We start from the raw sequence: 27,374 nt of genomic DNA on the forward strand, positions 1-27,374 counted from the left end.
CCAGGGTCCACATCACTATCAGGATGCACATTGCAGGCTTCCTGTGCAGAGAGGTGCCAGGCCTAGTCCTCCAGTTCGCTCATCCAGTAAGGGACACTATCCCGGTGGGTAGGTACCTGGTTTTAGATGTTTCTGCTTCCTGAGAAAGGGAAAAACACTGTCATAGAATCCAGTGGAAAGAACAGGGGCCCTGTGTGCTTTGGGGGAAATTTGTCCTTACCTAACTTCAGTTTCATCCTAGAAAAATGAGGCTACCAATCACCATTTCTACTGGAATCCATACTAATATCTAGTCTAATATGTATTCATGATTTTTTAAAGGACATTTTGGAGATGGGGAAGGGGTCAGGAGGAGGTAGGAGGTAAGAAACAGGATAAAGAGATCAAAAATAATCAATCCCCCCCCCAACTCACTATTATGTATTACAAACATACACTAATAAATGAAAAAAGTAACTAATAAAAATGTTCCCAAAGTTTTAGTTTTATTTCAGTATAATTGGCAATAAAAATTATACATGTTTAAAGTATGCAGTGTGATGATTTAATATACGAAGGCTGTGTAACAATTGTGTGTAACAATTGCCACTATCAGATTAACCAATACACCTGTCATCACATATAGACTGTGTGTGTTACGTGAGGAGTGAGCATGCTTAAGGTCTACTCTTCAGCAAATTTCAAATAAACAGCAGTGTTATTAATCATAGTTACCATGCCATACGTCAGACACCCGGAGCTTGTTCACCTTGTAACTGAAAGTTTGTCCCCTTTGGCCACCACCTTCCTATTTCCCCACGTCTCGGTACCTGGACGTTACCATTCTTATCCCTGTCTCCATAACTTTGACTATTTTATATCCTACATGTGACATCGTGTAGTATTTATCCTTCAGTGACTGACTTATTGTACTCAAAATAACATCCTCCTAGCTCATTTATGTTGTTGAGAATGACAGCATTTCTTTTTTCTTTTAAAATTGCTTAATATTTCATTGCCTACATATCACTTGTTTTCATCCATTCATCCATGCCAGACACCGAGGTTGCTTCCATATCTTGGCTGCAATGATTGGATGACTTCTCACAGATATTATGAAAAGGCTCTGAACACTTTACAGGGACAATTTTAAGTGTCTGCTGTTGTCATTTTTTTTTATAATCACCATAATTTTGGAAGAAAGAGGTTGACTTCTTCCTAAGAGTCATCAAATATATTTTCCTCCTTCCCGTCTATTATGAAAAAACCTAGATGCTTCTTTTCTATCTTACTCAATTTAAATTGCTCTTTTCCCCTCCCCTAAGTATATGCAAATGGGAAATGTAAGACAGGAATTAAACTACATGTATGAGCAGACATATAACTCAGCCTTTGACCCGCTACTGCCCATGTGATTATGAAATGTTTCTCTTCTTTTCCTGAGTCTTCCATCAAGTAAGTTCACACTGATCCTTGCCAGCTGCTCTGGAAACTTGCTGTCAAATAACCATGTACTTGAAGCACTAAATTATCCAAAGTCTATCTTGAAAATTATGTTGTAATTATTAAAAAACTTTTTTTTGTAAAAGGATTTGAAATAGCTAAATATATGCTAATTTTTCTCATGCTTCACAAGACCAATCTTTTGGTTCAAATCAGGATTCTGAAGAGAGTGTTGCTTTTAAATACCTTTGTTTAAATAATACATATGGAGTCTTCAAAATTGGGGCTTATGAACAAGAAATTACATCATTTGTTCTAAAGTAAGAGACTTAATTCGTGTTGCTCTGATCTTAGTAATATGCAAATAGTTACAATCTTATTTCTTATTAGTCTTTTTGGTGATTAATATTTATAAAATATTAATGTATCTTTGGATTAATGAGTCATTCTCTAAGAATGCATTATAATTGTTCTTGGCTTTTTTAGCAGGGTGTTGCTTTAAATTAAAACTACAGCAGGGGCCAGAGATTTAGCTCAGCTGCACTGTGCCTGCCTCGCAAGCACAAGGTCCTGAGTTTGATCCCTGGTACCAAAAAACCCCCTAAAAACCCAAAAAACAAAAAACAACAACAAAAAACTGCAGCAGATATGCTGATTCTCACTTTGAAGTGTTTTAAGTCCCAGCTAGCAAAAGAAAAATAATTGAAAATAATAGTTACCAAAAATAAGTGTCGCTTGCTTTACCAACAATGTGGGGAAATGAGAGAGAGAAGAGGGCTGAAGGCTGGAGTAGTTGTGCCGAGTGGTACGGTGAGTTAGCAAAGGTGACACGTACCAGGACAGGTCCCCACACACAGAATGAAGAGGGGACAGCCTGAGAGATGAATGTGAATGCTCACCTTCACTGCTACACCACAGGAGAAGGGGAGGCTTTGAAATGCTAGGAGGGTGTGAGAGTGTCTCAGATGTGCAGGCTTTAGTGGGAAGAGCCCAGAGTGCCTTAAAGTGCCATTTGGTGTTGCAGTGAAAACAGTTTTTGAAGTTCAACAGTTCACCTTGACCACTGAGTAGAAAGTGGCCTTTTTCTAGGATGGTGAATGCATCAGATATGGCGCTAGCATTGATTTTCTGATGTCTCTGTCAATTAAGCAGAGCTAATTTAACTTATTCACTGTGTATTTGCTAATTTTTTGCTAATGAACAGGATATTATTTGCCTCATAAGTTCTTGTCTTGAATTTTTTGCAGGACACGATACTATCATCAACTAAAATAATTAATTTCTTTTTAAAAATTACACTTGTAAATAAAGTTTAAATATTTGGAAAATTTGTTCTAAGTATTTTATATTGAAGAAGACAATTGTCAGGAAAGTGAAATGTAGTTTAGAACATTTTATTAGAAATAAATATATTACCGAGCAGCTAGCTAGATTCTAGTTCAATGATGGGAATGTATAAGACTATTTTATGATCTCTGGTCTTCCCTCAAAAACCAGGCCATTAAAGGATTCACATATAGTGTGAGTCACTTTCCTAGTGCTAGGGCAAAATCCCCAGTACCTGTAACTTAAAGGAGGAGCAGTTTACTTTGGCTTGTGTTGTGCCTTTAGTCCATGGCTAGTTGGGTCCAAGGCATGGTGGAAGGGTTTAGCAGAGGACAGCTGCTCATATCGTGGTGCCCAGGAAGCAGAGAGAGGGGAGGAGCCGGGAAGGGAGGTGCGCCTTCCCAGGTCACAATGCCAGTGACTGCCTCTTCCAACCAGTCCCCACCTCCTACCAGCAGTCAGCTTTGTTGCCCATGATTTGATCACCTTCCAGAAGCCCTGCCTGTGAGTTCATGCAGACCTTGGTTACTTTATTGTTACCAGCTGTGTGTGCTGGCAACAGAAGATCCCCTGTCCTGATTTCCTCTGGAGAAGCAGGGGAGCGAGGCTATCTACACAGCGATTGACAGAGTAGATCATGCAGGCAGGATGCCCTGTCTCCTTGGGGAACTGCACACAGACACCCTCCTGTCCAGGGCGCTGGGCAGTGGACAGTCTTTATTATTTGACAAGAAGTAAAAGCTAAATCAACTTGTATCCCAAACACTGGAGGGGAGACACAAAGGAGATGCCACATGGAGGTCCCTTCCCCACAGGAACCTCCTGCAAAAACATCTGGCCCAGAAAATATCCATGTACTATGGAAATAAATGAAATAAAAAAGGAAAAAGGCTTCCAGATTGGGAAACAAACAAAACCAATCTCTAACTTGAAACTTTTAAAACAATGTTGAGATCAGCTGAAAATAAGGAAGTTTTCCAAAGGAGAGCAAAGGTTTTAACCTTCATAATGTGCAAATATTCCTTAGGTAAAGCAAATAAGATGCCTTATAATGCTAAAGGATAAAATGTACTGTATAAGGAAAATATAATCACTAGAGTGTCAAAACATCCAAACAGAACAATATTCATGCAGAAAAGTAAGAGATGTGAATAAAAATAAGTAAAAATGTTACTGGTAAAACACTTCATTTGCTCAGTTCTTCAGTTAATGATAGATAAAGTGGAAAAACAATTGAAAACAGGTGATCTAAAGTAAATCTGATACCATATTTTTGGAATTTATATCTCACAGAAGCTCCTGCCCCTAAAAAAACCTACTCTTTTAATATCTGTGGAACGTTCCACAGATAAAACTATATTAGGCCAAAAAAGAAAACCCATAATTGTTAAGGTAGAAATGGGCACCCAATTTTTCTGATCACAAAAACTTATAAATTAATAACAAAATAAGAAAACACAAAAATTCCCTGCAATCTGTAAATGGAAAATTTTGCTTCTCAGTGAATCTTGGGACAAAGAAGAAATGCAAAATAACTTTCTATTTTTTTCTTTTTCTCCAACTTTATTGAGGTGTTAATGATTTGATTAGTTTTTGGTAAGAACACTTAGAATCCACTCTCATCAAATTTAAGTAGACAATATGGTATTGTTAATTACAGTAACACTGCTGTATATCAGATCTCAAGGACTTATTTACCTGCAGCAACCAAAACTACATACCCTGTAAGCAACCTTGCCCATTACTCCCTCCCCTGGAGCCTGGAAACTACTATTCTATTCTCTGCTTCTACAAGTTTGACTATTTTAGAGCCCACATATTAGTGAGATTATGCAGCATTTGGATTTTGGTGTTTATTAGTAGACAGCTAGAACAGACAGATGAGCATCTCAGATGACACATACTGACACTGAGGCTGTTGGGACTAAGAATCTTTTCACCTTTGCTCTGCACTGTCAACCTAGAGATACTCAAGTAAGCTTGGCCAAGACCCTTATCTCTCTTTGGCTTGCCCAAGTTTGGATAAAAATTTTATCTCCCTGCCTGTCCAATTGCCTGGGCAAACTGAGGGCACCACCAGATCCTGTAGAAGTATTGTAGGGTTAGATCTCACATTCCTCCCAAACTCTCCTGCATTCAGAGGCAGCACTTTTGGAAAGTGATTAGAACATAGGGTCACTATACTTGTCAGTGGATTTGTCCACTGACTAGCTCCATAGCTGAGTGTGCTGTTTGGAGGTGGGCCTGATAGGAAGTTGGTCCTGAGGATGTGAACTGGAAGGTTGCATCCCCCACCCTAGGACTCAGCTCTTCTCTCTCCTTCTCTGCCACCATGATGTGAGTTGCTCTCCTCCCATGTGGTCTTCTGCCATGCCATGCCCACCTTGGAGCCAGCTGAATATAGAATGAAACCTCTAAAGTCTGTGACCCCAAGTAAACCTCTCCTTTTTGAAATTGTGCGTGTTGGCTATTTTGCCCCAGCTAGAAGAAAGTGTCTAAGACAAGTAACCACATTTGACCTTCTGCCCAGAGCTAGATATTGGCTGCAGTGAACTTCGAAGTACAGAACATAGAATTATGCACCCTGCTAAACACTTTCTTCCTGACTGGATAGAGCTTGGCTCCACCTGACTCCTGATTACAGGTCCCCATTCCTTCCCATGGATCCTCAAGAGCTTCCCTCCTGACATCCTAAGAATGGGATCTTGAACTCTCCCAGGAAACTGAAGCTTGACTACAAACCAGTGCAGTTCAGGCCTCCTTTTCCTAAGCTCCCTAAACTATCAATAAAAATGCCAGAGTTTCCTCACACTGTTACTCTTGGGCTTGCTATTTAATTTCATATTAATTATTTTTTGTATGGAGTAAATCACTTCACTTTTTATATGAAGTAAAATATGTAATTAGTTGTTAATAATATAATAAAATCTGTGATTGAGAAATAAGACAAAAAGAGAATATATTTCAATTTAAAAGTACCATGTGTAATGGGAAAATATTACTTGTCTTCCATTTAAATTGTCATTAGCATGGCTATTGGTTAACAGTATGAGAAATATTAGCCAGAAAAATTAGACTAAAACAAAAACAAAACAGAGAAAAAAATAAAACCAAAAAGAGAAGTGAAAATATATTAACTAACAGAGAGAGGATAAGTGATAAATTTATCACTGTTAGATAATTTGATATTTTAAGTAGTATACCTGAAACTCCTAAGACAATCAACTGAATGACAATTAAAATAGTAAGATAACTCATTGTGTCTCGGTAGGAAATCAGTAGCTTTCATTTACAGATAAATATTGCATAATAGTGAACTGAAAATGTACAAATAAAATACAGGATATTATATAGAGGATGCTATCTTTTTATAGTAAATGTATGCTTGTGGTGTGTATATGAAATAAGAATATATACTTGCATTTGTAAAAAGAAGAGAAAAGAAGAGAAAACAGGAAACTAATAGAAATAAATCATAGCTGTTTACCCTTTCAAGGCACACAACATTAAGATTCCCATTCTTCAAACTTTAAGCCCCTAGAATTATAATTTTTAGTCTTCTTAAAAATTTCCAAAGAGTTTTTAAAGAAGGTTTTAAACCTGTAACTTGAAAATATATAAAGGACATCTTTTGGTGTAGCAAACACACTCAGCATAAATTTTAGAAAATTAATTAGTGGCTTAAAAATACATTGCTTACATTTAAAAATAATAATTATACTGTGTTAACAGTTGAATTACCTGTTAGTTTAATGTCATTTTAATCAATGTGTATAATTTTATACTAAATTTCTGTTTCACACACTGCAAGATATATTCCTTTATTGCTTATGAACTAGAGTTGTATTTGAGTACAGTAGGGTTAATATTGAATTTACTTAAAACTCAAACATTAATGCATAAATCACCTACTTTTTTATGCTTTGTGCTTGGCTCTGAAGTCACAAAAGTGAATAAAGCAGGCTTCATGTCATTAAATTCATGTGCTAAGGAGTTTTTCTGTAGGGCAATCACCATAAATTTATGTCTTTCCATGTAAAACTTCAGAAATACTATGTAAGATATATTTATATGTCTGCAAAAATAGCTCTGTCCTTTCATAGATATATGTACATTTATTTTTTAATTCTTTGAAAGCAACATTTCTTAAAAGCTGCATATTCTAGTACATAAATATATTATACTTTTTTCATTCTCTCAGCTTTGGACATTATATTAGTTCCAATTTATAAAACACACACATGATCATATCTCTTCAAGCAGCTTTATGCAAGTCACACTCTCCATTGCCTGTAAATGTATTATGGGCTGGACTGGAAATTTGGCTGTTTTTAACATGGAAAGAGAACTCTCTTTCCACCCCAGCTTGTAGCAGAGTTTATCCAGGCATTGCTCTCTGCAGTGCTCCAGCTCCATGATCAAGGGATGGGGTGCGGATTGGTACTGTGTACCTATGTAGCATGACAAAGAGACAGAAATCACATAGTTTAGTGATATCCACAGATCATATATAATATATAAAAGATTCATATTTTTTCTTATCAAAATGTACCATTTCTTGATCAACAATGTTGGCAAAAATATCTATTTTCAACAAGGAATCATTGTGGAGATAAACCACACCCTCAGGAAAGTGGCAAGATTGTCCTCAAAAGCAGACCTGAATATTAATATAAGCCTTTGAGGCTGAGCTTCTTGAACTCTAGTGTGCATAAGCATCTCCCAGACAGCTTAGTAAAAAGATTCTTACTCAGCACTGTAGAGTCTGAAGCAGCAGATCTGGGATATATGTGTGTTTAGATTCTTTATGTGACTTTTCTTTATGGGCTCAAGATTTCTCACTGTGGTTTCCTTGCTCCAATTACATAATTTCTGGCCTAAATTAGTAGCTCTCACAGTCATTCCCTTTCCATATCAAGGGCCAACTTTAGTTGAACTCATTTGTTGGCTGCACCACCTCGTGCTCTCTAAGACATCACTGCCTAGAATTGAAAACCTTAATTATTCTTCCAGACTCACTCCTTCCTGATCCCTAAGGCCTGCCAAACTCAACTCAGTAACTTCCTGTGCCTTGAGCTAAATGCACTGCCTCTGCTCACACCTTAGTGCCCTCTGAAATGACCTATCTTTTCTCCTCTGATTGCTTCCAGACCAAACTGGAAGCATCGTTGAAATAATTTCACTGCTACCTATGTCTTTAGTGAAGACTTGTTTGAGCTTAGCCATCCTCTTTGGATAGACTGTTTTCTTCCTTATACATTTCCCTCTCAGTATTTTCATGAATAGTGAGTTTACACCTTCAGGGGATTCTTTCCAGCATCTTCTTTTGCTGCTTAGAAGAGGCTGGAGGTGGGGCACTGATGGGAGTTTTTGAAGGAGACAAACCACACACTCTGAAAGCAGGTGTCTTGTGAGGGATACTTCCTTATGAGAGGTTTTCTTCTTATCAGTTAGAAGTCCTAACACATGTCTGTAATAGACTGAATTCAAGGTGCACTCATCCACTAACAAATTCTTTGTGCCTTTCTCCTTCCCAGGATGTGACAGTCCCTCCCAGGCCTGTTTCGCTCCATCCTTTATATCAGACTAAACTCTATCTTCCTGCTAAGTCTTTGCTGCATCTTCCAACCCTCTCATATGCTGACTGTCTTAGCCCAGGACCCTTCAGTCATTTGTCCTTCTCACTGTGTGATGAGCAGAACTCTCACGTGCTCCTTAGTCACAACACATATGACAAGGTGAGAATCCTCTGTGCAATGGGAATTGCTCTGTGCTGTGAGCCTGCATTATGCTTACCTTTTAAAACTTAAATTTGGAGAAAACACAGGTTAAGAATATTTAAAGATTAAATATTCAAATATATTAAGAATATGAAATGTCTGTATTAAAACATATTACCTTGAGAAATAGTTTTATTTTTTCTTTCAAAGTCATTTCCTGATTTATGTCCCCCATTGTTTCATGTTCTAACCTCAGTGTGAAAATTCCAGGAGTTTTCCCAAAACTTGATAAGATTTCAGTACTAATTTGTATTCTAGTCTTAGTTCAATGGTTTTATAAAGCTTTTTTAAATTACCTTGACTTGATGAGGCAGTACTTATAATTATAGTCAATGGGTAAAGAAATACTTAGAATTACTGCAAGGACTGCAAAATAATGTTAACATTTTGTTTTAAAGTGTACCCATCTGCCTCATAGTATATAGCAATTAGATATGTCAAAAGTTGTGATGCTCTCAGTATGTAGGATATATACTTATATATACAGATACATTACATATATGAGTACATGTAGGAAACAAAGATATTTTCTAAAAAATTGTATATGGTTGCCTTTGGAATGAAATTATATGTTTTCTTAAAAGCAAACAATCCATACTTGTTATGACTTGTGTTTAGATGTCCCCACCCCCCCAAGCCTCATGCACTCATAGGTGGGGCTTTTTGAATGTGGCTGGATCTTGGTTATGTGAATGTGGATTAAGGGTGTGTGAATATGGATTAAGAGTATGATAATCAGTCTACTGATTGACTTAGCATAGTTTAGGTTGTAGGTAATGGAAGTCCCACCCTGGGTGTGGGTAGCACCACCTAAAAGGTTTGTAGCCTAGATGGCATAAAAGGGAAAGGGAGTTCTGCTGCTGGTGCTTTGCTGCTGCTTGCTGCTGCTGTCTCCTGCCTACCCTGCCATGGACTGTTTCTATTCTGTGATGCCCCTCTGCTATGCCACTCTGCCTTGGATCCAGCCTACTATGGACTGAAACATCTAAAACTGTGAGCTGAAATAAATCTTTCTACCTTTAACTTGAGGATGGTGGGTATTTCATCTTAACGATGAGAAAAGTAACTAATTCAGTACTCTATGGCTTTCCTCAGAAGTGCCTCTTGCTTTTCTGAGTGTTATCATAAGGACAACCTCACTAATACAGACTCTCAGACCCTGGAAATTTTCTATGATAACTGACTCATAAAACTGGACCTTTAATTGAATCTTTGTATAGTTCAAAATCTTGTTTAGAAGCATTTATCTTGAAAATCCTCCACCACTAATGAAATACTTTTTGTAATTAAAAGTCAATCAAAGCCATATTCCAGATGCAGTTGAACAAAATTCCTTGAACCCTAAGACATTTTTTCTAAAGAAATAATGTTCATAAACCCAGAATAAAAATAATCATTTAAAAAATGAACACTGTTACATACGGAAGAATTAGCTTTCCATCTTTTATGCCATTTATGATGATTAGTACTGAATTAAGCAAAATATTAATTTTCTGCCAACAAAGTTAAGGATGACATTTTAATGACCTAGTTGTGTCTTTTGATCTTGAAAAAAGGCAGTATATCAGTGAAAGTATGATATTTTTAAAAAAGATTTTATATTATCTGAAATTCTGTATGATTTAATGGTTGACAATATTTATGAAATCCATTTAGTTATTAAAGTTAATAATTAATAGGACACACATGTGTAAATACCAAGTAGTTTCTCTAGTGTGAGAAACTGAAAGTGTAAATAAGAATTAAAATGATTAAAATGAATAACTGATAATTTGAAATAGGAAGAAAAGGTCCAAAGGGGCAGGGGTGGTGGGAGGGGAAGGGGAAAGCAAAGAAGTGAAAGGAAAAATTATGAGAAAAGAAAAAATGGAAACAAAGTCTATGTAAATAGGGAAGGGTGGAGGGGGTGAAGAGTGCACAGGTAATGGGGAAAAAATAAGAACTAAGATACATCATGTACAGGTACAAACATCCAATGATAAATGTAAACATATTGTATACCTAAAATGTACCAATAAAAGAATTTAAGGAAAAAATAATTCTGATAATTGAACCATTTTCTTATAAATTATCATTTATGATAGGGTTATGATTATATTTCACAGATATTAAGTTCATGAAATATCTCATTCTTTGGATATTTTGTTGATGTTTCTGAAACTGTTGAACAAGGATAAACTCAGCATTTCATTCATATTTTAGCTTATGATTTTTCAGACTGCGAGGAGCAGTACACTATGATATCTATGTTTACAAACTTTGTGTTGTAGATTTTGCCCTAATACCATAGTAATTTATCAAGAGTTCTCTTTTTTTATTTGATACTTCTTGCAGAAAATTGTAAAACAGAACCTGCCATATAAATTAGTCTTTCTCCATTCACTAGCATTGTTCCCAAAGTTGGTCTTACAGCTTTACCTACTGGTCTCATCTCCAAATTCAAACCTTTCTACCCTTCCCTCTGAAGAACCACACTGGACTTTACTTCACAGGCTCCAGAGTCCCCCCTTCCCTTGAGCTATAGAGGATGTTCAACAGGGTTTAATCTTTTGTGAATCTGCAGTGCATTCTTCTAAACTGTTTTTCCAGATGGTGTTATTGGGCACGTAGTTTACCCTCGATAAGCCCCCTTTACTTCTCTTTACAATGGGGATATTAATGATCCTTACCTCATTGGAGCATTATGAGAATAAAATGGACAACTATGTGTTAGGCATGTAGAGCAGTACCTGAGACATAATAAAAACCATACAAAGCTTAGATCTTATTATTACTAAATCTTGCTGTTATGAATCTTCATTTGTTCTTTCTCCATTGGGTGCGTCCTCTTATTATGAAGAAACCTCAAAACAAGCACTGTTCTATCCTTTTCCTTGATGATTTTGCAAATCTATCAATTTCAAAAATTGCTTTCTATCAAAATCATCAGTAATCCTTGTCTCTATCACTTCTCTGGAAACAAATGCTTTCATCATTCTCAAAGGCATTCTGACTCTTACCTTGATCACTGTATTCAAATTGCTCTTATAAGGGTACACAGCTTGCGCAAAAATTCAGCTAAATTTCCTCAGTTCTCTGTCTCTTTTACCCACCCTGAGGTACTTAGCACAGTTGAGCATTTCCTCCTGAGTCACTCTCGATTCTTCTCTTAGAATACATGCACATTCTGACTCCCTGACTGCTCCTTCTTTGCTTTCTTTGTGATCTTTCTTGCTTGTCTGCCCTTCTAATTACCTCAGATATTCACCCATTCGCAGGCCTCAGAGATTATCTTAGCACTGAGAAGTCTAAAATCCACATTTCCAATTCTGCTTCTCCTTGGGGACCAGCTTCTTACTTCCAGCTCATGCTTATCATCTCCCCTGGGATGTCATGTTGTCATCTCACATTCATTGACTTTGCCTGAAACCAGTTCTGTACTGGCTTGATACCGCAATTCTAAGTTCCCAAACTCAAAACGAAAGTCATCTGTTATGATTCATGCTTTTTCTGCTTTGTCCTTAGAACTAGTCATTCACCAAGTTGAATGAATTCTTCTTTTGCCATGCCTGTCATATTATCTCACATTATTCTTTACTTTACTTAAAGTGATCTACTTATTTGCTGGCAGGCATGCTTTGAGCATGCCTTACCGTTCACATTCCTCCTGCATTCTCCCCATATAAAATAGTCTACTATTTCTCCCTTACACATCCAAACTATTCTTGTACTTTATGAACTAGTCAAGTTATCCAACCTTCTAGTGAAGTTTCTCCATATATCAGTATTCAAAGTGATCTTTTTTCTCCTGTCAATTTCAGTAATCCTTGCCTGTGCAAAGGCATCTTGTGCATATTATAGGTTATCTTATATATGTTTATTTGTTATGCTTGTCTTGGTGTCCATGTTTTCCACAATATGTGCCTGGCAACAAATATGTGCTAAAGATGAACAAATCCTAAAATAACCTAACTTTTCATTAAAAGACCCAGATGTTTGAGTAATCACGATCATTTCTATTTTAAGCAGGTACTAAATCTGAACCAGCTTGTGAGTTTCCCAATATGTTTTAAATAAGTTTAGTAAAAAAGACACATATCTCTTTTGTAGAGGGCTGCCTCCAATTTGCATCTTTTGGTGTTCCTAGATAAGGGAGCAGAGGTGGGTAGGGATGAGAAGACGAGTGATTTATTTTCCTTCCCTATATGCAGGCTCTGACATCTACTGGAGTGTCCTTACTTTGGCCTGGTACCTGACCATCATGGGTATCATACTTACTGCTTCCTTTGTTCTTCACTTGCATGGCATGCCTTTCGGGCTCCAGGTCAGTTACTTTCATGCCCCTCTGGCATACATGGGAAAACCTTGTTACCTGGATGTGAACCCAAGAGAACTTTTGAGGCTATGTTAGAGCCACCATCTTACCTGCCTTAATTCCTTTTCTGCTTTTCTGTTTCTGCCCTCTTAGGCATAGGGAATATGAGAAGTCCCTATTTGTGAGTTCGCTGCTAGCTACAGTACATTTGTAACCCTACATTAACATCGTCTGCCCTTGACTTGCTCTTCAGATCATTTGTGGGTACACATAAATGGAAAAATTTGGGTGATCCCTGCACATATTCCCAGCTTAGGTTAAATGAGGCTGCTTTTTGCCACAGCTGTTGTGTTGTAAACAATCACCCTTTTGCAATCTATCTAGTACTAGTGAAATGAGCTTCAATTTTGCTTCAATTCTGATGTTGAGGTGCTGTCTAGTTTCTACCCACAAACAGGCTGTGACATGTCTTACAGCCAAATAAGGTTAGAGGTTAAGCTTCTTAAGGCATGAATTGCACTCCTGTTGGCTAGGAGTTCATTGTCACTGAATTTGTCATATGTTAAATATGTCCTTTAAATAGAAACACACTTAACACAAGTTATTTATTGATTGGTTGGTATAAATGTGAATTATAAGAATCTATTGTATCTTTGGGTGTCTCTGAGAAGTGATTTCAGGTATGAATGGTTATTCTGGGAAGTGGTTCCAGGAAACACTGTTAGGGGACCGGGACGCTGAGGCCAGGAAGAGAAGGCATCTAATAAAGGGTGTGTTAGAGGCTAACAAGTTACCTGCTGGAAACCTGAACTGGATCTTGTGGAGGAACTATGAAAAGTCACTGGAGAACACAGGATCCAAGCTGTGCATTCAAGCTGAGGTGAGGGAGGGAAGTTCTGATAGTCCTTACCTGAGACAGAGCCCCGAGAGGGATAGCATTAGTCCCCAGGAAGATCCCAGAGGGAAAGGAAAGCAGACAGGAAGCTGGACGTACAGGGGCTGGTTGGTGGTAAAAAGGCAACATCTGTGTATCAATGATTTGTTGAACATATAACATACATATTTATGTATAGAACTTTTCCTATGACTTTTATTCTTTTCTCTCTATAGAGATATCTGAATATGGATATGTATATATCCACACTTATGTTTCTGATCTATATTTGAAGTCTAGGCTCCTAAAAGTCTCAACTTTGCCTCATTGGGCTATGCATATTGGTGAAGGGATAAAAGTGACAAAGGAAATATGTATCTGGGTTTGAGGGTTACTATCTTAAAATTGTATCTCATCTATAGACACTTTCCCAACTTTCTTTCTATTTTGAAATGCATTTAATTTTTTTAATCTTTCAAGTAGTGGAGTACCATGTACAACACATCTGCTTGTCTAGATTAAGACCTTTTGCAGTCTGTGCTTTGTGGTAGAAAATTTAGTTCTTTTAGAAAGATTACTCTTTGTAAAAATCATTGATATATCACCAGAAGCACCTCAACTACTTTCTTGGCCCTAGGTGAGAAAACTAATATATACATAAAGCATGTTAGTAGAAAGTTTATTGTTCTCCATAACTTTTGTTCTTTTCTCTATCCACCTCACCTAATTTCTTCAATCTTCTACTCTTACCATCTTTGAGGTCCATAGGTCTTCTTAACCCCCAATTCCAATTCTTCTGGCTACTTTAAACATTCCAACTTAATTTCTTAGTTGACTACACTGTTTTTCTCTTTCTTATCCCCACTGTATTTTTTCTCTCTTAATGAATACAACTACAGGCCACCTACACAGGAGCTTCTTTCTCGTGATTGCTGCCCTGGACAGCCTAATCTGCCAATGTGCAGCAGTAATCAGAAGGAAAGCACATGGCCAATGAGGAGAGGGATGAAGGCTCCATAGTCAGTATGACAATGGTGATCTGCAGGCAGGAGGAAGGCTAGGGTTTCCTAAGCAGGAAGGTTCTGTTCACTGTGAAAGTTTGAGAGGTTTTATAAGCAAGTATAGAATCTTTACTGTTGGAGAGCAGCTTTGAAGCCCCAGGAGAAAATTCATAGTCATCCTCAAGGGTATCTATTTTCTCTTTCAGTTTTCAAAAAACATATTATTTTGATGCCTACTGTGTGACCACGTAGCCCCTTTCTTTTACTTTTAGTTTTTTTTTAAGCTGGACAAATAAATTTATTTTGTGCATGCAAATACATGTCAAGTACTGCAAACTCTTTCCATCAATTTTCTCTCAAACACTGAAAATCATGACACTCTACTTTGTGAACAGCCAAAGCTAATATCTTTTCATTTCAGTGCTACAGCAAAAACACACAGAATTCACTCTTTGCTATTCACTATCATCACAACCCTCCCTCGTTGCTCCATCTCTGCCCTCCCCCGATATACAGGCCTCATAAGTCCTAGCCTTCCCCCATTTAATCCTATTCCTATAGCACAAAGGGAAATATTACAATTTGGAAATTCAAATTGAAATAAATGGAATGGAATTTATTCCCATATATATTCCCCATTTCATTGTACAGAATTATTTTAAATTATAGTTTTAAATAGAAGCTGAGTATATGCCTTAAAAATTAGCCTTAAATCCACCTTAGAGATGGTGCCTGCTTTTTACATGATGGATGTGCACCACCATCTTTAATTTCATTTACATTTCAATTGAACAATAGATTTGCAAAGAAAATGTCTAATACAGACGTAATACACTTTATAGTTTTTCTTAGCTGGAATGTTTGAGAAAGGAGGCCTGTTTGTCAATTGTATAACCGATTGTGAAGCTCTAGTGTGAATATTTTTACTTTTAGTTTTCTAAAAGTGCATTATTTTTGTGCCTGCCTGGCAACTGCACACCACTTTATTTAGCATCTCCCCATGCTACATAAGTGAGATATGTAGTATGATGGATTTCTTTGTATACATAGCCTCTGTGTGTTCCAATGCTATTAAATTTAGTTGTATCTCTTCATGCAAGGACTAGCTCTAGCTTTCCTCACACTTTCAATTTGAGTATTTCAATGTTTAACTCTACAGCAGCCTATTGAAAAATCCATTCTGCTGTAGCTGTCTCTTCAGAGCCAGACAGTGTTGTTCTCCCCCTCTATTCTCTCTCTGAAAATCCCACCAGAGCCCTGCCCACTCCTGCTCTTGCCTGCAGATCCCTAGGCTGCTGTCTTTATTGCTTGAGGTGAAGGCAAGACCTTGAGGTCTCCCATATAAACAGGAAAGTACATGTCTATGTGCCTGACCAAGGGTCTGCATCAGTCTGCAATATTTTAATAACATACATAATGTTTTCTTTTAAGAAAATTTTTTGTCTTTTTTATTGCTACATGTTTTCCATACATAAGGATCATATTCATCATAGGGAATTTGTACCTGTATATAAAATGTCATAATTTGGAATTTTATTTTTAAAGTGTTTTGCGGAAAAGAAAGATTTTATGTGTACCACTATAACCATCTCCATCATTCAGTATTTCTTAAATGATACGATTTTAATTTTTATAGTATCCCCTTTCATTATCAAAAGTGTCCTGATTTTATTAGTAACTGTAGTTACTCTACCTGTAGTGGAATTCAAGGTAAAGTTCAGTGGCAGAAACTCTTATAATAAGAGATCATTGCTGAATTCCTTTTGTTGACTCAGTGAATTGTTTTATGCTCTATTTTAAAAAATAGCTCAAACTCTTTAGCTTCCTTACCTGTAAAATGGCAAAACAGAGCAAACAGCATAAAATCTTCTATCTGGGATACTTAAGAGGATATCTGCAAGGAAGACATGAACATTTCCACTTGCATACTCAGCTTGATGCATTTTTCATCATCAGCTTTATTACTAGGATTTTGGTACTACAGTAAAGAAATCATCCCTCAACCTAACTGCCCTCATCTTAAATGTCATTTCCCTTTCATTATAACCTAGTTATTCTTTTAATGCTTTCTGATTTATGCATTTATGTTCTCTTTAATTCCCATTTCTTGGTCTGTTTTCTGACCCTATGGAACTGGGCTAAAGTATTTCATGTGTATTTCTTTGTTTTTGCACTTTCTCCCCAAAGTTGCTTTGGTATTTTGTATGCATGTACGTGTAGAGTGTGTGTGTGTGTGTGTGTGTGTGTGTGTTTTTGTTAGAGCTAGATTATAATTGATTTTTTTCTCATAAAACTTCCAGAAAAAGGGGGATGGAGGAAGGTTGGAAACAGCTATTGAACTTTAGTTAGGTGGAGGAAGGAAATTGTGGTGTTCTATTGCACTGGGAGTGGTGGTGACTATGCATAACAAAAATTAATCGTGTGTTTTAAACAAGCTAGAAGAGAAGACTTTGAAATTTTCTTCCATAAGGAAATGAAAAATATTCGAGGACACGGATATACTTACCCTCATTTGAACACTATAATGTATACATGTATTGATATATCACGAGACCCAAACATTTTTACGTCAATTAAAATATTTTTAAATGTCAAAAATCCCTCACCAGTAAATAAAAGGAAATATAACTTATGTAGTGTATTTATTTGCTTAGGTAACAAGGCACTTTATTAGAATAAATCACAAAATGTTGGGTTATGTTACTAAGGTCTCCATGCACTTGTAACATTTGCAGTTGGATTTAAGTGTTTAGATATCTAGTCTTCAGACACAGAAACATAAGGCACATATTTTTCCTGCACACTACTTAAATTATTAAATTTTATTTCTCTTTGAAAGACTACCATAGTTCTCAGCATGTACTTTCTTATGATTTAATTTTTAAGAGATTTAAGTGCTTTTTTCATAGGAAAGATATTACATTATATGAATATTTTATGTTAGAATTGTATTTTAGCTACAAAGATAAAAGTATGTTACTTGCAGTGTATTTACCTTCATGATATAGCAACACAATACTTACTGGTCAGTTTTCATTAGCTTTTTCTCTCAGCAGCTGCTCCTGAGATTGCAGTTGGAGAGTAAATATATAGTCTGTAATGAAGGGGGGTGGGCAGGCGGTAAACACAATGGAAATGTTTTCAGGCCAATTCAATTAATTATTCCTACATAAGAATCACCTCAATTACCATAAGCCATGGGTGAATCATCTATTAGAATAGTGAGGGATGCTTCCTAGCAAAGTTTATTTTTAATGAGGAATATGCTGTTTAGGGAATGGGTGGGGAGCAATGGCAATAGGTAACTCCTTTGGTTTTCTCATCATAGAATATTAGGGGTTGGCAGCGCTACTCTGCAGCCTCTCTCTTGGTGTTTTGAGTGTGGGAAGAAGGCAAGACAGGTAGGCAGAGTTCAGGCCCATGATGGGCAGGTGTGAGGGTGCCACCCAGACTGGCTGCACTCTGCTGCCCAGGCTGAGGGTATCTTCTCCCTAAGCTCTTCGGATATTTCACTCTATAAATACTGACTTCTTCATTCACTTTCTTTTTTTCCATTTTTCCTCTTGTTTTCAGGTAGGATACATTTATAAAGTTTGTATTGTTAACATTATTGAGACTACTTTACCTGGTATTATCATTGCATTGGTACTCAAAGACTGCATCTGCAGAAACCCAGTAAAGGAATTAAAATGTTATAGGCAAGTTGCTCAGTATGAGTTAAATGTTTTAGTAGCTCTTCTGAAAGGGAGTTCTTTTCTGAGGTTTCCTCTGATATTTTAACAAAGATCAATCCACAGATGGTGAAGCAGATTATGGTGTATGTGGAGAGGGAAAAAGTCTAAAGTAATTCTAGCCTTCACCCGAGGTTCAAAGGCTGAGAGAACTTTGAAATAACAATTTGTTTTTCTGATGTAAGCTGTAAATATTTAGATCTAGAGGTGTGAAAAGTCTTTTATAGGTATACATTAGGACTAAAGCGACACTCCTTCGAGAGAAGCCATTCACAGCTGCACAGAGCTTCAAACTGATAAAAGGAACACCAAATGAAACAATTTGGTTCAAGGTTATAAAAACCTCCCTATCTCATTCTTTATGCAAAGCAAAGAGCATAGACTTTGAAACTTTTTTATTCCAATGTGATTTCTAGGAATCCTGGAGACCAGAAATCAACAAAGTAAAATTATTTATTCATTTATAAAGATTTGTGGAGTATCCATCAGGTGCCCTGTGCTTGCTCCCCAGTGCCAGTCACGCAGACAGAGACATTCTTGTACCTAAGAAAAACAGAAATTAGAAGAGAATAATCGATTAATTACTTGTGACAACATGCAGAAGATATTCGGGAAGGTATGAGTGACACCACGGAGCTCCTGATGGATCAGGAGACCAAACATGGAAATAATGTTTGTCTGAAATCTGAACAGCAGTAAAGATGGGGCAGATTGGGCATTCCAGGGAGAAGAAACAGCATGGGGGAGGATGGCCAGCCGGGGAATTGAAGGAATGAGGCAGGTGCAGGGAAAAGGACAGAGGGTCAGAGTGCCAGCGAAGCCCTTGCATCAGGAGCTGTCATGCAGTCTGGGAGAAGTAAGGCTGCCAGATACCTGCCACCTTCCTGTTCAGACTGTACTAGCTAAGCTGAGAGAAGAAATCAGAAGTGAGTGGAGGAGTCTCTGAAATTTTATAAGAAAGAAACAAATATTTAGAAAAAGTAGATAACTTGCCACTTTATAGAGACTATCTTATTTAAATTTCAAAATGATCATAAAGTAGGTTTTATTTCCGTTTATATATAAAGAATGGGGACATTAGGAAGTATGGATAATCTGTATAAAGTTCCACAGAACAGTTTCAGAGGTGGTGCTTGACTGACATTTAAGAGCCTCTCCCCCACATCTGTCATGAAGCAGTGACCCTACCATGATTCCTGTCCTGGAATCAGAGGCTCCACCTGCTCAACAGCACCATGACTAGCACTGAGCTCATGCAGCTCCTTCCAGTAGGAAAACGGAAGGTGAGCGATGCGAGTCACAGACGCACTGTCACAGCACAAGTTACTGGCAAGCCTAGGTTTATCATGAAGCCCACAGTGTTTCTCACATTTTGTCCCCAGGTACCAACATTCTTTGGCAGCCACAGTGGCAGATGGGTTAGTGACAAAGAGGACATCTCACACTCTGACACAGAGGTACTGTACCAGGTCCCAGGGCTGTGCACATGTAGTCCCGGCACTTGGACAGCAGGCAGGAGAGCTGCCTGATCCCGGGAGCTAAAGATGCCCAGGATAGTCAGATAGAGAGGCTCCACCTCAAAGTGAAACCAAAACAAAACAAAACAAAAATTAGGCACTGAGGGAGCCACTTGCCTGAAAAGAAAAAAATTCAAGAAGTGATCTTGAATTTTGGAGGCAGATTCTTCTAACTACTACATTAAGCATGTTTGATGGATTCTAATTGCATTTATAATTAGAAATCTTTCTGTGTAAGCAAAGGTAATTAATTCATTTTTGATCATCATAGAGATGAACTACCCGCTACTCAATTCTAAAAGTTTTCTGACACTTTTTGGAGGTAATGGGAATTGGATAACTATTATGATGCATTAGAAGAGAAAACCTTTGAGGTGGGTGGAATAGGAAAAAAACTTCATCAAACTCAAAATGGGTTTTTAATGTTTTGAGATTTTTCAGAAAACCAAAACACAGGCAACATTTGCTGATGCCAAATTGTTTTCAGAGTGGATGGATTTGTTTAATATGTTCATTAAGAACATTCTGTTCAAATGGTAAATGGAAATTAATTGGACTTTTAACATTAAAGTGAATGCCAATCAGCAGGTATCTTAAGAGAAGCAGTTCTACAAAATGAAGTACTATTCTCCCAGCCCTACTTAGCTAAATTCTCCACCAAAGGGCAAAAAGAGCATTTTTGCAATAGATGCCTCAATGGCAGATTGGCATTTGGATCTGGCCATGTTTCTGATTGTCTAATTGCAATCAATGTTATTAAAATGTTCTTAGTTTAAACAATTGACTTTTAAATTTCTTCCAGGAAACTGAGAACAATTACTCATCCACATTTCTCTTTTTTGTCTTAATCTTTGTGACAAAATCATCTGTCCCAGAGCTCATTTGTTGTCTGGCACTGAACACATAACATCTTGCTAAAATACTTCATTGTGACACTGTTAGTAACATCATTTTAAAAATTAAGAATTTGCTAACTGGAAAGAGAAGTGTGGTTTGAAGCAAGGAGGATGGCAATGAATAGTAAGCTACCACATCATAAACATATATTACTAAAAATACACCCTCTAAATTGTAAGATTTTCCCAGTGTTTGACTTCATTGATTTTTAAAAATCAGTATATCATTTCTTTATTACAACTTAAAATATTTTGCCTTGAATTCCTTTTAAGGTAAGGAGATGATTACTATTTAAGTTTTATTTTGATGCATATTGGAGAGATAAACCATTTTCCTGCATTGATATTTAGCTTCCCATGACTTTTGTTTGTGTGTCATTTATTGGTCACATACTTTCTGATCTTGATTTTGTGTGTGTGTGTGTGTGTGTGTGTGCGCTTGCGCGTGCGTGCACATGTGCTGAAGATTGAGCCCAGGGCCCTTTGCATGCTAAGTGTGTGTTCTGCCACTGAACTACACTTCTAGCTTCTGATCCTGAGAAATTTCTCTAAATAAGATCATCTCATTACATGACCTAGATTCTGTCATATTGTTTGACTCTTTCCATCACTATTTATCTTTTCAGTTACCTGTTGGAGATATGTAGTTTTTATTTATTAATTTAAAGCTTACTCATTCTATTCTGTTGTCATGGGTGGTCTTACCTTAGGATCCAAATGCACATGTATCTACCTCAGTATCAGTATCTTCTCTTAATAAGACAACTACATATGTCCCTCCCATCCCCTTCTATCACATTGCAGTGGTGTATATTTCTGGTATGTTATGGTTATAGTTTCTTTCTTTCTTTTTCATGGTATTTTCTTTTTGCTTTTGTCTGTGTTGTTTTGTATTTGTGGCAATGACACACTCACAATGATTTTTTTGTCCTTCCTATATTTCTTGTACCATCCTTCTGGATTTTCTTCTCTTCTTATTTAAATGTTTGATGCAAGGATGTTTTAAAAGATCTTTATTTGTCAAACATTCTGAGTCCTTGCATACCAGGTAATATATTTTATGGTCCCACATTTGAATGAGATTTTAATAGTTTATAAAATTTAGGTGACATATTAGACATAGTAATCTTATGAACATTTTTATCCTAATTTTCATGAGATCTCACAAGTCAGAATTGCTAAAATCTCCTGGCAGTGTAGAATTTTTAATGGGATTCTTAGTAATCAGTAACTACTCCACCCATTTTATGGTTTCAGGTTTGAATAAAGAACTACCATGGTTGTTAGTTCATGGTTCTAGCAAGAACATAGTTGGATGTAAAAAAAGAAGACAGATTTTTTTTTCCAGAAGGGGGAGATTGTTGGCCCCTCAGATCCTCACATGGCTTCAGTGAGAGCAAGTTAGAGTCTAGTAGACAGTATACAAGAAATAGGGAGAAACAGTCACTTGGTGAACTCACGGTTTAGAAATGGGGTTCAGTCCAGGAATATGGGAGTGTACAGGCACCATGAGAGTGGCAGCTCTCCAGTTAGGGAGCTCTCCAGTTAGGTCTCCAGTTAGCTCTCCAGTTAGCTCTCCAGTTAGCTCTTCTGTCTGCTAGCCATTCAAATACCCTTTCTCCTGAACCACTGCTGTGCCCATCCCCAAACCCAGTGATGCCACTGGGAGTGTAGTGTTAGCAGAGAGCAGAGTGGGGCCACTAGGGATCTGTGGAGAGGGATGGCCCATGCTTGGTCCTGTCATGGTCAGACCTATTCCTCCTCTTGAACACTTTTCCAAATCCTTGCAATGCAATGGTTCAAAGGTGTTGGCACAGTGCTGGGATCTGGGATAGATTTTCTACACTCTTGGGGTAACTGACTACCAATGAGGAGGAGCTGGGATGGTAATACAGTAGAGGCAGGATCAGAAGAATACTTACAAAGTTGAGAATCTTAACATACATTCATCTACTTTTCACACAGTCACTGCATTGAGTCTGTGGTCCCTGAGGCTGAAATAAAGAACTTAACCCACCCTTTTAAAATAACCCTTAGGTTTGCCAACTCTCGTCGTGGAAAAAGAATTTTCAGGATGCATCAGTAAGAGAGGTATGAGAAAGATTCATTAGGCAAAGACACAGTACAGAGCACACTCTGGAGGGGCGTGTGGGTGCTCCAAGCTGGGGCAGGGCACATTTAAAGGCTGTCTTCAAGACAGGTGAGCTAGGATGTGTGTTCCCATTGTGTGCGTTTGAAGTTGAGGTATGTGTTCCATGTTGAGATCTGCTCTTTGAAGTTGAGATCTGTGTGAAGCTGAGATGCCCTGCTGCTTTTGGGGCTGGAGGAAAGAGCAATTTGCAGGTGAAAAGGATGGATCTAGTGTCTGGAAATTTAAAGGTTATTGTACAGCACCTTTAGGAGTTTAAATCTGTTCTCTGTACAGGCCAAAAGAGGGGAGTCACACGGTCAGGTGGCCTCCAGAAGTAGGAAAAAAGCTTGTCTTAAAGATGCAGATTTTCTTAATAGTGCAACTTTAAAAATCTTGATTTCTTTATTTCCTTTCCACCTATTTTTATTTCTCCTATCCTATCTCAACACTGGAATAAAATGTAAACACTCTTTGTGTTCTACAGACGATAAAGATAAAGAAGAGAGAAAATCGTTCACCAATATTATCTTTCATGAAGAAACAGATATTTGGTTCATGATTTTACTAAAGCAGTGTGATATTGAGAACAATTGAAAATGATGTTTTGTCGGTAGTACTAAGCAACTAATTGTACTCTTAGAAACTAGATGAGAATAACAAATATGCTTTTTTGTTAATTCCAATTTCAATGCCTGCAGTTTATTTTGTGTGCTAAAATGGGGTTGGAATATAAATTTTGTTCCATTTTCATTATATAAATTTTTTTGTGCACTAAAAACAGTGAGTGGTATGGTTAATCCCCCAGGGAGGGGGTTCTCTCCCTCTGAAACAGCTCAAGGTGAAAAATACGAGTAAACAACAGGTGATGGTATTTGTTTTAAACAGGCTGAATGTATACCAAACAGCAAAAAAAATCCATTATGATGTTTTTAGTAAGTGGTCTTTGGTAAGAAAAATCCTAACATGTCCTAACAAATCCTATTGCCTCCCAGCTTAGAAGATGAAAGATCAAGAATAAAAAGTCTGTCCAATTTTTGAGTTTTTAGTTATTATATCTCAGAATATCAGTTACAAAGATCAGACCAGAACATTTATTTGGTTTTTTTTTTGTTACTCTTAGAATTTAGACTTCAATACAATGTACTAACAATCAGCACTCAACAGTGAATGTTCTGTGGCTTATAAAAACTGTGTGCATATTAAATGACGGGTATTAGTTACTATGTATTATCAACTGAACATGTGATAATACCCAGGGATTACACAAAGGAATGCTGTGAAGCTTCATAATGTTTATAAAAGTTCATACAAGAAATAAATGGCAGAACTGAGGACTAACATTAAAGACTTTGAGTTATGCTCCCTGAGGTGTCCTCTTTCCCATCCTGTGAACACAACTCCTACCTCTGCTCTGTGTGGCTTAGAACAGGAAATTCCAAAATTAAAGAACTTTTCTTTGGTCATTTATCAACCAGTATGTTTTTGTTTAAATGTCAGAGAAGCAATGAATTATCAGAGTAGAAGAGGAACTGGGACACACATATATAGGTCCTGGATTTTAAAGATCAGGAAACTGAAACTGGGATACAAAGTAATATATCCAGGTGACACAAGGAATTAGTAGGATAGACAAGTTTGTAAACCTCCGGGAATCACCAAACATAGATTCTGTTCCTTTAAATTCTAAAAATAATATTTACATGAGTATTTACATAAATACTAATTTTTCCTAATCTTTTTAAATATTTGGGCAAATGCAGAGAAAATCTTTAAGACATAGCCAAGCCTCTTTTTGTTTAATAAAATAACTTTATTATAAAACACACACACATACAAAAAATTTAAACCACTGAAAGAAGAACAATGCAAGGGGAAAAAAACTACAATAATATTCAAATACAGTAGAACTCAACCAAAACAAAACTGGAAAGCACTTAAACATTTTTCCATATAACTTAAAGAAGCATCTCAAACGCCAATAAGACACCAGAAGATGTGATTTGTTTCAGAAAGATCCCCAAAACCAACATTGAACAAATAATGTTCTGGAACAAAAAACTCCAGTAAGTTAGCAGACTCCACATAAGCCAAACTTCTCCCTAATTTAAATTTCGATACAGTCATATGACATGTGATGAAAACACAATCCGAGAAATACGTTATTAGGCCATTTCATTCGTGTGTATCCTTATTTACACTTTCAGTTTCTCACACTAGAGAAACTATTAGGTATTTACACGTGTGTCCTATTTATTTCACTTAAGAGTATGGCCTCAATATGCATCCATTTAGCTATAAATGTCTCTAGTTTCTCTTTTTTATGGCTGAGTAGTATTCCATTTTATAAAAAAACCACATCTTCTTTATCCAGTCTCCAGCTGATGGGCACTTGGGCTGTTTCCAAGCTTTCGCTGTTATGAACGGTGCCACTATAAACATGGGTGCACATATATCACTGTGGTAAGATTCTTTTAAGCCTCTTTGATAGAAGTGGCATGTTTCTGTTACTGAAGCCAACTTTTTCCTCAGCACATATCATAAAGCAGCCTCAATAGAGAAAACCCAGACCACTACTCATGTTTTGCTCCAAGGTACTGTATAGAACCATCAGCAATAAACTCAGTCAGCTGCTATTTATGCACAAGTGAGAGGCTATCAAGGAGCCCTGCCACTGAGCAGCTTGCGGCCTTTCTGAGAAATGAGCAAACTCGTATGTAACAGTGTAAGTTCATTTAATGAGTACTTTCAAGAACTTAGGCCTTTGGATCTGAAGTGGAGTCCATGCATGCAAATACCTGGCCTGGCTTCCTGACACACTGTACTCTCTCCCTGATTTTGCCAGTGCACTCTTAATTTTCCCCCTACCTTCAAATCATCCTAATAGTCATTTCTTCCTAGCAACTGAATTTGTAGTACTGTTATTAGGCTATTTATTTATTTATTTATGGTGCGGGGGAACCAGAGCCTTTGTGCTAAGCTACATCTCTAGGCAGCTTTTATTTTTTATTTTGAGACAGGGTCTCTCCAAGTTGCCCAAGTTGGTATGGAATTTGTGATTCTCCTGCCTCAGTTTCCCAGATTAATTTAACCTTTTGGACTTCAACTTCTTGGAAACATTTTCCTTCATCTTTCTAGATAGATTTATTAGTAATGAATACCTGAAACACTCAGTGCTTTTATTTCCTAACATTTTATTTCCTATCATTTTGTGCTTGCATCTATATATTCCTGATTACATAATTAACATCTATCACATCCCTTAGACTGTGGTCTTCAAGGGCAGGGACAGTGTTCGTGGCTGTGTCCTTGACATTGTGCCAAGTGCCTGGCCCATTAGCAGGTCCATAATGAACAGATCTCTGGGAAGTTGTTTAATCATACAACTCCGGCACGACTTACTTGATTACAGCATTTTGAGTATAATCAGTGTGAGGCGTGAACAGCTAAATGCTTGAAACATATCAACTCCATCTGTTCATACAAAGATAACCTGTTAGGCATGCAGAATTTTGGGTCCCTCTCTACTTCTACTGTGTTAGAATCTGAAATTCACAGGACAGCCTCCGCCTTTCCTGTGCACTCTGATATGTTATAAATCAGGGAATAAAATCTCTGATCTCCAAAATGAGGAAAAGCAGATATGTGAGCTTCAGCATGATAACAGGTGACCTGTAACCTTTGGCTTCTTCCTACTGGGAGTAGTGAATAGTTGTTGCCATGGAGACCCCAGCTTCCTCTAAAAGGGCAGGCTGCTGTCCAGATGCAGATGATGACAGACCTCTTGCTGTAAGAACTGTGAACAGTCCAAGAGAAACTAAAAATAGGGTCCTTCATACAGAAGCTGAGGGCTTAAACACTGACAACCAGGTTTGATTCTTTTTCAAGCAAAAGAATTAGGAAGATTAAACAGAACATACTTGTGTGACAGTTCTACTTTGAAGGATTCCAGTTTGAAAGTCTCATATAAATTTATGAAGATATCTTTAAGATACAGTAAACCATTTCTAATTCTCCATTGATTCAGAAGTCTTTAACTTTTAAAGTCAGAAACCCTCTTTTCTTTTCTCTAACCATTTCATTCATTCTTTCTTTCATTAATTTATTCATTCAGTCTTCCTATAGTGTCTCCTCTCTGCTGTATGTATGGGTCCCCAGTGTGAAGAAACCTAAAGGTGAATGACACACAAATCAGGATTTCTAATGCCTGGTAGTCTTGTCATGATAACGTTATACTTATGCAAATGATAGTATTTTATGTATGTATTGCTACAATAATTTTTCATGTCTAATTTTGAGAGATATTCCTAGGAACTCGAGTAGTTGACAATTCTAAGTGGAGAGGCAGAAGTAGAAGGTACAGGAGGTTCACAAGCAGATGTGGTCAAACAGAGAAGCAATCCTA

The 27,374-nt window shown here is 37.2% G+C and overlaps 1 protein-coding gene across 16 annotated transcripts in view; it reads left to right on the top strand.

Moving 5' to 3' along the window:
• Positions 1–27,374, top strand: part of Mlip (muscular LMNA interacting protein) — a 297,907-nt gene that overhangs the window by 246,146 nt on the left and 24,387 nt on the right. For 14 of the 16 annotated variants that reach the window (XM_087195995.1, XM_087195985.1, XM_087195993.1 and 11 more), the window contains one exon: positions 8,286–8,486. The exons of the other annotated variants lie outside the window; for them this stretch is intronic. In XM_087195995.1, the coding sequence (XP_087052121.1) occupies positions 8,286–8,486 (201 nt within the window). The remainder of the gene's footprint in view (positions 1–8,285; positions 8,487–27,374) is intronic. 16 annotated transcript variants of the gene reach the window in all.

The sequence above is a fragment of the Heterocephalus glaber genome, unplaced genomic scaffold (genome assembly GCF_053883595.1).
Source record: "Heterocephalus glaber isolate CG9 unplaced genomic scaffold, H.glaber_assembly_v1.0 deba00001610, whole genome shotgun sequence".
In the NCBI taxonomy this organism is placed as follows: Eukaryota; Metazoa; Chordata; class Mammalia; order Rodentia; family Bathyergidae; genus Heterocephalus; species Heterocephalus glaber.